The sequence below is a fragment of the Centropristis striata genome, chromosome 17 (assembly GCF_030273125.1).
Source record: "Centropristis striata isolate RG_2023a ecotype Rhode Island chromosome 17, C.striata_1.0, whole genome shotgun sequence".
NCBI classification, from domain to species: Eukaryota; Metazoa; Chordata; class Actinopteri; order Perciformes; family Serranidae; genus Centropristis; species Centropristis striata.
Window position 1 is genome coordinate 17148161 of NC_081533.1, and position 12581 is coordinate 17160741.

At 34.8% G+C, this 12581-nt stretch overlaps 1 protein-coding gene across 6 annotated transcripts in view; it reads right to left on the bottom strand.

Moving 5' to 3' along the window:
• Window positions 1–5314: 5314 nt before the first annotated feature.
• The window catches only part of phka1a (phosphorylase kinase, alpha 1a (muscle)), a 43828-nt gene continuing 36561 nt past the window's right edge, over window positions 5315–12581 (bottom strand). For 4 of the 6 annotated variants that reach the window (XM_059354667.1, XM_059354666.1, XM_059354669.1 and 1 more), the window contains 8 exons: window positions 11547–11582; window positions 11318–11353; window positions 10921–10950; window positions 9906–9950; window positions 9558–9719; window positions 8845–8898; window positions 8238–8438; window positions 5315–7663 (listed from right to left, as the gene is read on the bottom strand). In XM_059354667.1, coding sequence (XP_059210650.1) covers window positions 7490–7663; window positions 8238–8438; window positions 8845–8898; window positions 9558–9719; window positions 9906–9950; window positions 10921–10950; window positions 11318–11353; window positions 11547–11582 — 738 coding nt within the window. In that variant the 3' untranslated portion in view covers window positions 5315–7489. The remainder of the gene's footprint in view (window positions 7664–8237; window positions 8439–8844; window positions 8899–9557; window positions 9720–9905; window positions 9951–10920; window positions 10951–11317; window positions 11354–11546; window positions 11583–12581) is intronic. The other 2 variants (XM_059354670.1, XM_059354671.1) reach the window with 2 other exon arrangements.

Sequence of the window (12581 nt, forward strand, 5' to 3'; positions counted from 1 at the left end):
TCAAAAAAAACGATAACTAACTGTAACTGTATTTTGTGGTTACAAAACTAACTAAAATTATAGTGAAAATGTCCTTCGTTTTCGTCTTTGTCAACTTTTTTCATACGTAAACCTTTTTGGTTGATATGAAATCAATTTAATCTATCTGGTTTTATGACTTAATAAACTTATTGGGGCTGAGATGGATCAGACAAAGGAAATAAAGGAAACATTTATTGTGACCTCTTTGAATCTTGCACCCAACAAATACCCCATTACAAACAACTAAAACTAACACTAAAACTAATAAAAACTAAACTAAAACTAAGCATTTTCCAAAAAACTAACTGAATTTAAAAACAAAAATTGATAACAAAATTAAAACTAAAACTAATGAAAAATCCAAAACTACTATAACCTTGGTTGAGGTGCTCCTGAAAGGATAAAAACCAAGTATAAACACTGCACAAACACTCTTTGTTTGGTTTCCGCTTTGTTTTCACTTTAAAACATTTATACTTCATATTGCTCACACATCCACATTTACATTACATTACTGATGTTACTGACTTAGACACTTCACATTTGTTCTTATAACCTCGGTTGTTTAAGTGAATTTAATAAATGCATTAATTTCTAGACATCTATTGTGTCCTATGCCGTATTAGCCGGGTTATGACAGTAACATTAGTCTATCTATCTTTCTTTTTTATTTTTACCATTTATACACACAAAAACAGCAGAAATAATAATAAATAATAAAACTATTTAGTTTTCATTGTAGAAAGAAAACTCCCATTTTAAAAATGGTCAAGACACATAAATTGCACACTGTGAAACCTATATAGGCTAAATAAAATTATTACTGTAAATAAAACGTGTATTTTCAATAAATACATGGACTCCAGAGGGTTAAAGACAAAGATTAACATGCAGTATTTAGACTAAAAGGAATTAAACATTTGTCACCAATTACCTCAAAGTTAAAAACAGTTTAAAGTTAGCTATGTTTTATATATATATTTCTTTTTAAAGTTATCAGTTTAACAGCAGATGAAGACAGCTATGTACGTACTCCCTGTCTGAAAAGGACTTAACGTTAGCTAGAGTGCTAGAATTAGCTTCTGCATTTGCTAACGGTTAATGCCCGTTAGCTTGTTGTTTTTATGTTGTATGTTGTTTTTATGCCCTTGTAAAGCACTTTGTGTTGTTTTTTTTCCTGTGAAAAGCGCTTTATAAATAAAAATGTACTTACTTACTTACTTCTACAGGTAAAACCTCAAAATTTCATAAATGTTTCTGCTACACTTAGTGGAATTGAGGTACTAAAACTGCACAATCAAAAACACATCTGGTTACACTTGGAGAATAAAAGATGAGTCTTGAAAAATCTTTTTCATTGAACTGCAATTGTTAGATTTATGACACTGTTTATAATCTGCTGACTGCTGAGAACTGGGTCATATGTTTTACATTTGGATCATTTTTGACCCAGCAACTAAGGACTTTTATTCTAGTTTAACTGTATTTGATCAGGCAGTTTATGTGTGCGTGTGAGATCATGAAGTCAATACTTACATGCCTACACAGAACCCATGTCTGTGTTTATTCCTGTCTGTTTGCTTTTTTCAGATGTATATAACCCGGGTCATGTATTTTTGTCTGCGTTTAACATCCGTGAACTTTGAACTCAACACCACATTTCAAAGTTTCACATGATATAACGTTATGTTTACTGACTTGTCCCCCCCTTTGAAGCTGTACTGGAGTTTTTATATTGGGTTTTACATGTGAACAAACCTACATCTTCTATTTATTTATTTTTTGTCAACAAATGATGGTGCATTCACCTGCTCCTTGAAAGGTCCCATTTTATTATAGTATATATATTTTATTTCTCAGAACTAATTAACAAAACATACAGTCATGGAAAAAAATATTAGTCCATTGTTTTCTTCAATTTCTTGTTCATTTTAATGCCTGGTACAACTAAAGGTACACTTGTTTGGACAAATATATTTATAACAACAAAAATAGTCTATATCTAGCCATTTTCCATGGATTTCTTGATGATAACAAAAATCATTAACAAGAAAACCATGGAAAATGTCTAGATATCAGCTATTTTTGTTGATATCATTATATATACAAATGTACCTTTAGTTGTATCAGGCATTAAAATGAACAAGAAATTGAAGAAAACAAAGGTTGTCAAATATTTTTTTTTCCATGATTGTATATTCCCTCAAACCAATAAAATATTGTCTGACTTGTTGTGAGGGTTAATGTTAATAAATAACTTTTCTAACTAATGGTCACAACCTAATACCATATTACAAATTACTAATCATAAATCTATAACATTACTATGTTGATTTCTGCTGTTGGGTTTATGAAGCAACCTAATTAGACATATTTACTTAAGTTTTATAATGAGTAGATGTCAGTAAACTTTCATGCTAACGTTAGCTCACTAGATGATGCAAGATTGGTCTGCTATGCTAACGTCATTAAGATACAAAGCAGTTTTTTGTGACAACAAAGCAATTAATATTTGTAGTAGCAAGGTTGCTGGTGTTTATCAAGTGTTAACATTAGCTAACAAGCTAACGTTGACTGTCAGCTTTCCCGCTTTTTAGCATGTTTGCGCTGTCATTATTAGCACGTTAGCATGCTGGCATTAGCATTTAGCCTCAGAGCACAGCTAACACTCATATTTAACCCTTGTGCCTTCCCCGGGCATTTTTGTACATTTTTCTCTTCTTTTTCCCCAATTTTGGCAGTGTTACAGCTTGAGGCATGAATTTTTGCAGGAACTTTTCTTTTTAGTAATATTTTTAAAATCCATTGTCATTAACCCTCTTTTATACTCCTTTGGTGCATTTACTACCCCTAGAACTGGCATATAAAGGGTTAACATTCTGAAAATGATTTAATGTTTGGTAGTTTTGAACAAGTCTGAAGTTGTTTAAGAGATTTATGGGATTTATTCATTTTTTGTTTTTTTGGAAGAAATTATGGAAAACTTCAAATATATAAACTGGCATATAAAGGGTTAAAATTCTGAAAATGATTGGAGTTTTGAACACGTCTGAAGTTGTTTAAGAGATTTATGAAAAAAAATCGGAAAAAAATATTGATGTATGGTGATTTAATAGCAGTTTTAGTGTGCGTGGCCTTTTTTTGGCCACAAGGGTCATTTGAGGAGGGCATAAGGGTTAATATACTTAACTTTGAAAATGCATCAATTATAATATATATTTGTCATTGTGATGATATGACATATGAAGAATATATATATTTATCACAAAGACATGCTACAATGCTTTTATTTTGAAAATAGGGTTGTAACTTATCCTTCGTCTATGGACACATTTTCTCAGTATTAGATCTGCGAAATTGCAGTTGACTGTAAATATACTTTGTTGTCTAAAACACAAAATTAAATGTGACTATTATAAACAAAAACACTTCATCATGTAGGAAAGAAAACTTACAGAACACAAAAACTCCATGTTGCAATCAAATCTACCCTGGAATATTAAAACTCAGTCAGAGGGGAGACCAATCAAGTAATGGAGACAATATGTGTTTTTAAAAAAAAGAAAGAAAGAAAGAATAGAAGGCCATAATATTCAGTGTTAGCTGTTCTCTGCCTTAGTTACATTCCCTTTCTGTTCTCAACTTTGCTTTGGAGACTCAAGTTGAAAAGGACAAGAGTGTCAGAGTGAAACTAGGTTGAAACTTTTCTCCAGAGAATAAATAAGAATGTCGAGTTTTTCAGCTGCTATGGGTTTTTCTCTCCAGTTGTGCATTTTTTTTTTTTGTTTCAATCATGTTTAATTGACATTTTGACAAAACAAAAGGACACACATGATTTTTATTTTTTTTTCTAATTTTGCCTTTGGATGGGCTGGAGAAAATGATGATATACCGGTCAGTTGTTCAGATTTTTTTCACAAGTTCTTAATGTTTTTGCTTGTCTAATATGGCATTTAATTTATCTACCTTCTCTGTGCTTACATTACAATATTTATGTAAAAATACTTGCCTTTTTGCATCTTGTCCCTCGTCTCTATTCCCTTAATTTGATGTCACCTCTCAACTGTTTAAAATACTTATGTGAGGAAAAAAACCAAAACCCTTTGGGGGATTTTCTCTCGTTCAACAACTTTAACCAAAGCTTCAAACCTTGTAGGTTGGAAATACAGTGGGTTTTTTTTTTGGGAAATAACAAATCTGACTGTGTTCTAATTGTTGTTAAAGCTCTTCATTCCTCAGATTAAATGCTGAAATTGGCCCTGACCTGCAGCCATGAAGTTATGACATTATAATAAGCAATAGTGCCACCTGCTGGATGCTGCTCACCACCTGCAAACAAAATGTTATTATTTTATAATAATCTTTGTCTTTAACCCTCTGGAGTCCATGTATTTATTGAAAATACACGTTTTATTTACATTAATAATTTTATTGATATAGGTTTCACAGTGTGCAATTTATGTGTCTAGACCATTTTTAAAATGTGAATTTTCTTTCTACAATGAAAACTATTATATTTTTAATTTACATGCAAATAGACTGTGTAGTGTAGTTGTATTATTTATTATTATTTCTGCTGTTTTTGTGTGTATAAATGGTAGAAAATAAAAAAATAAAAATGGTACATTTCCATAGACACCTGTGTCTTTTGTTTTTATTTTGGGTTCCTGGCAGTTTTATACTTTAATTAAAATAAAATGAAAAATCTGACTGATTGCCAAGTTTGTGTGGAGAAAAAGGAGCCATGCATGTGATGTAAGGACAGACTGAAAGATGCTGAACAGAGACAGAAATTAATGCAGAGGAAGTTGACAAATTTGAACCAAAATCTCCTGGACTTCAGTTTTGGTCTGACCTCCTTCAATAAACGCTTACGTTTAGAGATGTCATATTGATATTTTCAGTTCTAAAGAAGTTTTAAAAGCTTCCAAAGCAAAAAAGAAAATTTTATGACTAAGTTTTTATATATTTTAAGTCAAACTTATGCTTGATGGACCTTCAACCAAACACTGCAAACACTCGCTCTTACTTGCTTTTTATTTTATTGTTGGAGCTTTCACTTCACTTCACTCGTCCACATTTTAACACATGATTTGTAATTTTCAGTCCTTTTTTCAGGCGTCTAAACAACAGTAAGAATAGATGGATTTTGGTGACATTGTGAAGCAGCATTCGTCTGATAAAAACCTTGAGACACAATTTTGTAAAACAGAGCAATGATGAGCAAAGCTCCAGGAAAAAAAGCTAGCAGGTGGACCTTAATTTGCAACTGGATAAGAAATGCTCGGAAACGTGTTTTTGCAGTTTTATTACAGAATTGGATTCAAAAACAAGAAAAACAGTTGTTCAGTGGACTCAGTTATCTCATTTCTTGGGCTGTACCAAATTCAATGTTGTTACATTTGGTACTTCTAAGTAATAATTCTAATTCTGGGGTAAAATTCCATGAAAAATATTCCCCAAGTGATTTATTGGATTAAATGTTTGGATCAAAAGAGTAGGAAATAATCCCACAAAGCCACTTCTTGAATCTAATTTTACATGTAGTAAATATTAATAATAATGTCATCTAATCTTTATCTGGAACTGTGCAGAAATACCAGGTCTAAACAGGATGAATCATGCAAAAAAAGAGGTTGATTTCATTAAAAATATTCGAAAAATTCAAACAATTCGGTACAGTTCAGAAATTTTAGGTAGAGAAGTGACTCATTCTGCCATGATTGCTTGTAGTTCACATGGAGTGTGGCGCCCACATCTTCTAATATCACAAATTAATTTATCGATCAGTAGGCTATTGTACAATTAATAATGAGGCATTACTTTTTTTAATAATGAGGCATTACTTTTCTCACATTTAATCCTTTTTTTGCAGCAAACAGTTAAAGGCGAAATACGTCCAGAAAAATGTAAAACAACAGATAGTTATACGTTTTACTACAATTCAACTAAAATAACTCAAACAAAATGACATTTTAGCCGACAGTAGCTGTAAATTAAGGCTTTACCTTCTTATGTGGACAGATATCACTGCATTCAAAAAAATAACTGCATGCTGAAAACACTAACTAAATTCCACAATAAAAGTTCTTTACGTGTTAAAAAACAGGGTGGTTTTAATTACTACTTAATCTCTACGTCAGCTATTTTTGCATAGTTTAAAATGAAACAGCACTCACTCACACACACACACATACATACTTTTACAAGTGCAACAATGTTAAGGCATTCAAGAATCCTCCCAAACAGACCTGCGTCCACTTTAAGACACCCGACATCGCTTTAAGAGCTGTTAAATAAATAGTAGATTATTTAATATTTGTTGTATATTATTTTATACACCATACAGCATGTAAGATTGGAGGTAAAGCAACATGAGTTTTAATAAATGGTAATAAATTAAGATCAATTAGAAGAAGTATTTTGATTTTCTGAAACTTCATGTTAAAGTTTGAAAACTGTGCGTATTCTGACTGATGTACGTAACATATTACTCAGCTGTAAAGACATGCATTATGTATTTTCACAGTTCCATTTAATACCATGATCACTTTTTCTCCATAAAAAAGTGTCCTTATAGTGGAGCGGCTAAGTGATATAATCATTCAATTACTTGAAATTCCAAGATGGCGGCCATTTTTCAAGATGGCTGACACCTTAGTGAAGCAGTTAAGTGATACAATAAAATAAGGTGGTGGCCATCTTGAAAAATGGCCGCCATCTTGGAATTTCAAGTAACTGTGCGTGGTTTATTGTCAAATGACCCATAGATACTGCTCATGCCATTTTTTATGCTTGTATCACCAAATAAACCATTATATCATTTAATTGCTCCATTAAGGTGTCGGCCATCTTGAAAATTGGCCGCCATCTTAAAATTTCAAATGTCTTCAATCTTGTCAAGTGACCCATGGAGAGTGTTCATGCCAATTTCACGCTTGTATCATAAACTGAACGATTCTGCCAAAAATGAGCACTTAGCCGCTCCACTATTACAGAAGACCTGCATGAGTATTGGACGGAAATTAATCTTTGACACTTTAAGGAGAGGTGTGGTGGTACTTTTAAAATTTCCTATTGTGAAAGAATCTCTTAAAATGACTAAAACCAACAATGAAATGAACAAATATTGTCTATCTTTATCTTATCTTCCCTTTTTGAAAAAAAAAAAAATGAAAGTATACATGTGACCCGAAACACTGGAAGCCTGAGTCAACGTATACGGTTATTATCTAAAAACATTTATCATGTGAGTCCGTTGTTAAAGTTTGATCTGATTTTCACATTAAGCCTATAAATAAAACACACTGTAAAATATTACACTAGCACACATAGTGACAATATACAACAGGTCCTATTTATGCATTGTTAATTTATTGATATCTTAAAGTGAAAAATGTTGCAGATTTTAGCTTAATTTTCTAGTGAGTGGTTTTAAACCCCTGCTCTGGTTTGATGGGTCGTCCTCTCACTGCACCGCGCATGACCCGCTGGGCAGGAAGTCCTGCACGTACACCGCCACGGCCTTGGTGAGGTAGGTCATGCTCCCAAAGCGGCCACTGGGGGCGCTGTCGTACAGCAGCCTGCACACTCCGGTGGACGGGTCTCGCTCCAGGATGTGCTCCTCTGCTCCCAGGTCCTTCTGGAGAAGAGTAAAAGAAGAAAATCCTGTCTTACTCAGGCGGCAACCTCCGGGTCTGAGCAGGGAGGCAAACCAGGAAGTGCCTTAAGCTGCATTCTACTGAAAATTCCAGTAGGGGGCGCTAAGTGTGGCTGCAAAAACATTTCTGTTCAATTCAAAAATGAGAAAACTTCTCACTTGATTTATTACCTCAGAATTTTTTTTTAGGACAACATTATGGTCTCAATCGCTAGTAAACAAATTTCTTCAAGACAATTTGATGTTAATAAGAGCAACAATCCTAATCCTTATTTTATTCTTGTGGCATTGCCAGTGAGTATGTTTATTTGTATTTGTACATTTGTTTAGGAGGATTTAACATGTTGTCAAGTTATATTTGTTATACTTGACTTATGTACATGGTTTATATTGTCTGTATTATTTGTTTATTTTCAGTTTTACCTGTTCTTCATTAAAATCCTGCCAAATACTTCACACGGCCTGATCATTGGAGGAGATTTTTGGAGAGATGAGTTAATCTGACTGTTTCATAACTCAGATGAGAACAGTACATGTCCTTTGAGGTCCTGCTCACCTGATCCTTGTAGAACATATCGTTGGCCACGTGGACGATCTTCTCCACGTGGATGATGGAGCCGATAGTCGGGATTTCTACGTCGGCCAGCATGGTGAGCACCAGGATCGCCTCCACCAGCAGCTGTCGGTACTCAGGTTGAGGGACCCGGTTTAAGACAGTCTCCACATGGACGGAGAACTTGATCTCTCCTGGTGTCATCTGGAGGCAGAATTCAGAGGTCAACACCCCTCATTTGACGGTTAATACCAGGGTTCAGTCGGTGTAAATACTTCTAAACTGGTTTGATATTAAGCCAATTGTCTCAGATTTTTATGTTGGGGATTTTGTTTCTTTTGGGTTCAAAATGTTGATCCACCAAGTCGAAGTGAAAAAAAATATATAGGTGAGGGTGTGCTGAAGAACAATTATACAAATGTTAATGGTAATGGTAAACATTGTTAAGTGGTATATACAGACAGAATGTAGCCCAAAAAAACAGAATTCAAAGGATTAACAAAAGTTAAGCAGGAGGGGAATGGAGATAATACCAGATCAGCAAAAATTACAGAAAAGGCACAAGAAAAAAGTAGCAAAAATGGGGACAGTCATCAAGTGGATCTCTTACCTCTCTGGTGGTTGAAGAAGGAAGGACAAACCCTTCTATGGACAAACCGTGGCACTAGAAAAAAAATGTGGTAATTACTAAAGCCCCAGTTTAAAAATCTTCTGGCTTACTGTTGTTGAGGTTTTTTTACAAAGATTATTACTTTTGGCGATATTTTGACTTTTGTACTTGCTTTACAAAACAAGAAAACATTAATGAAATCGATGTATCTGAATTGTTTACCCTTTAAAGGACACTCCTTGAAATTGAAAATGTCAACCCTGAAGTGTTATTGGAGGATATTACAAGACTTTTTGCAAAATGTTTCATTTTTATATTGCAAATCGAGGTCAATTGAATCATTATTATTATTATGTTTATTATAGTCTCTTTCCCGCAGCAACCCTACATAGACAACACATCATCTGCATCCATCAACACTTTATCTTTTACCTGTAAACTATTTATTATCTTTTTAGACTACTTATTACATATGCGTAATGTACACCTGTCTTTTTTAAAGCACCTTATTTATGAGAAGCACACGTAAATTTAGTTGTATACTTTAATACAATGACAATAAAGGAAAGCTTGAATCTTGTACGATTTACTTATTGGTCAGATGTAGAATTCCATGTGGTTCTATGAGCTACAGAGAGCGAGGAGACCTGTTATAGATGCTCAAACTACCAAATATGTTTCTTTACCTGATAAAGGGTTAAACTGAAACTGACCTTCTGCAGGATCTTCCAGACTTTCTGGTAGAAGCCTACGGGGACTCGGTTCAGAGCTCCGTCCAGGCGCCTCCTGCGCAGCCATTGGCCGTGTCTGGTATCCTTGGCAACCGGAAGGCATTCTGGGATGTCCAGAGACTCTATGGAGGGCAGCCTGTACCTCTGAACAGCCACAACAACAAGAAAACAATATTCAAAGCTTTGTTTGTAGTGCAAGAACAGTGCCCTCTTCTGCGTTTGAAGCGTAAAGCAAGCAGACTATAAACGTGAGCTCATGGTGATGTTATTGGCGTTTATTGCGCAGCGTTTGGTTAGTCGTGTACAACTTGTAATGGCAGAAACTTTTACCCCAGATTCAAAGTTTTCTAAGTCCACAGACTGAGCTCGCAAGCCCTGAGAGGCAGAAGAGGAACAGAAAGGAGGGGAGGAAAACAAAATGAAGCACAAAATGAAAAACATAAAACTAGGCAGGTAATGGAAGTCTTACTGATGGATGAAAACAGTGATGGCAACAAAACCACACCAAATCCAGTGGATTCTGGCTTCTTTTTGTCGCTAAATTAAGAGTCACAGCATACATGAATAAAAAATGGATGAAAAATGGCAAAAAATCAGGTTAGAAAACAATAGATGATGGGTGAATAAAAAGAAAATCATCATCCTACAGCAGCATAATAACAAAGAGCCATTTACCAATTAGTCAATCAACAAAAATATGTTGTTTAAATCATTTATCAAGCAGAAATGCCAAATATTTGCCAGTTCCAGCTTCTCAAATGTAAATACATGCAGCTCACCTTCACCGTAAATTAAAATAAATTGGATAAATGTTTTGGTTTTGAACAAAATACCATTTGTGTCTATTTTTTGGCATTATATTGACCAAACTATTAAAATAAAAGAATAATCTGCACCACATGAATGTAGGAATATACATTTGATGGTGTGTTTTTTATATAAATATTTATTTTAATATTTATAATAATATATCTGTATTCATTTAATGCTGACCAAAATGTGACATTGTTTATACATCAATAATAAAATACTAATTAAAAAAAACAACAACAATATAATGGGGTTAAATGTAGAGGTTGAATTTCCCCATTGTGCGATTAATAAAAGTAATTAATCTTAATCTTAAATCTCTATAAATAATGGTCGGATTGATAATGAAAACAATTATTAGTTGCAGCCTTAATGCCAATGAAAACGTATCAACGACATATTAAAGTAAGCAGCCACAGTATAGCAGAGTGTTAATGGCTCATATGATCTGCTTCATGACTTTTAATTGATGTTTGTGTTAATTATTTCAGATGAATTAACACCCAGAAAATCACGTTATTGTTGTTCTTGTCACCTTGCGAGAGAAGGACAGTGACTGGTCGAGCTGAAATGGAGACAAAAAAAATCTACTGTGTATTATAAACTTCCTACAAACCTGTTTATACCCAAATCTTCTAAACCAGCACTTTTATCTATTGTAATTTCAGGGATAATTTCAAATTAATGAAGTGAAACCCCTTTCAATTAGCTAATTAAAGACCAAGTCTAATCACAAACACCAACACCATCATCACCATCATCACTTTGATCAGCTCTGTCAAAGACAACCTGAGATCCCTCTGCATCTGAATCAGAGATAAAATTAAAAATGAATTATGACCGGTTTTCTCTGTCTAATTTAATTCACCAGCAGCCCATTTACCACAATGAGACCTCAGCATCTACTCCTTATCTATCTACTCTGTCATCACCTTAACTGAGTCAGTCAAAGACACCCTGCGGTCCATCTGCAACAGAGGAAACACAATGAACCGCGCTGTTTCTTGACAAATAGCTGCAAAGTCTTATCACTTTTTACAGGACTGAAAGCCAGTGACACATGAATAACATCCTTCACAATATCAGTGAAATTGTTTTGTTTTTTTTTCAATTCACAACTCCACAGCCAGATGATTTATCTCCTCTTAACATCATCATCACCTCTGCAACAGGATCTGTCAAAGACAACCTGGGTTCCTGGATCGAAACAAAGACAAAACAGGAAGTATTATGAAGTCGAGTTTCATTGCTTACGTTGAAAACTGTGAAACAATCTTAATCCATCAACAATGGTCCATTTGCTTGCCTAAAGGGATTTTATTTGAGTGGGGTTGTATGAGGTACTTATCTATAGTTAGTGTAGTAGATGGTGATCGCAACATTTCAAATTTGGAGAAGCAGACAGGAGTACCGACAGACAAGAGTACCGACAGGCAAGAGTACCGACAGGCAAGAGTACTGTAAAGGCAAGAGTACCATCAAAGGCAAGAGTACAATGAAAGGCAAGAGTACAATGAAAGGCAATAGTACAGACAAAGGCAAGAGTACCGATACAGGCAAGAGTAACGTCGAAGGCAAGAGTACCGAGAAAGCCAATAGCACCGTCGAAGGCAAGAGTACAATTAAAGGCAATAGTAACGACACAGGCAACAGTACCGTCAAAGGCAACAGTACCATCAAAGGCAAGAGTACCGATACAGGCAAGAGAACCAACAAAGGCAACAGTACAGTTTAAGGAAAGAGTACTGACAGAGGCGAGAGTACCGTCGAAGGCAAGAGTACAATTAAAGGCAAGAAGACTGAGAAAGGCAAGAGTACAATTAAAGGCAAGATGACCAAGAAAGGCAAGACTACCGTCAAAGACAAAAGTACCGACACAGGCAAGAGTACCCTCAAAGGCAAGAGTACAATTAAAGGCAAGAAGACCGAGAAAGGCGAGAATACTGTCGAAGGCAAGAGTACAATTAAAGGCAAGAAGACCAAGAAAGACAAGAGGACCGTCAAAGACAAGAGCACTGACACAGGCAAGAGTAACGAAAGAGGGAAGAGTACTGACACAGGCATGAGTACAGAGAAAGGCAAGAGTACCAACAAAGGCAACAGTACAGTGAAAGGCAAGAGTACTGACACAGGCAAGAGTACCGTCGAAGGGAATATTACCAACAAAGGCAAGAGTACCGAGAAAGGCAAGAGTAC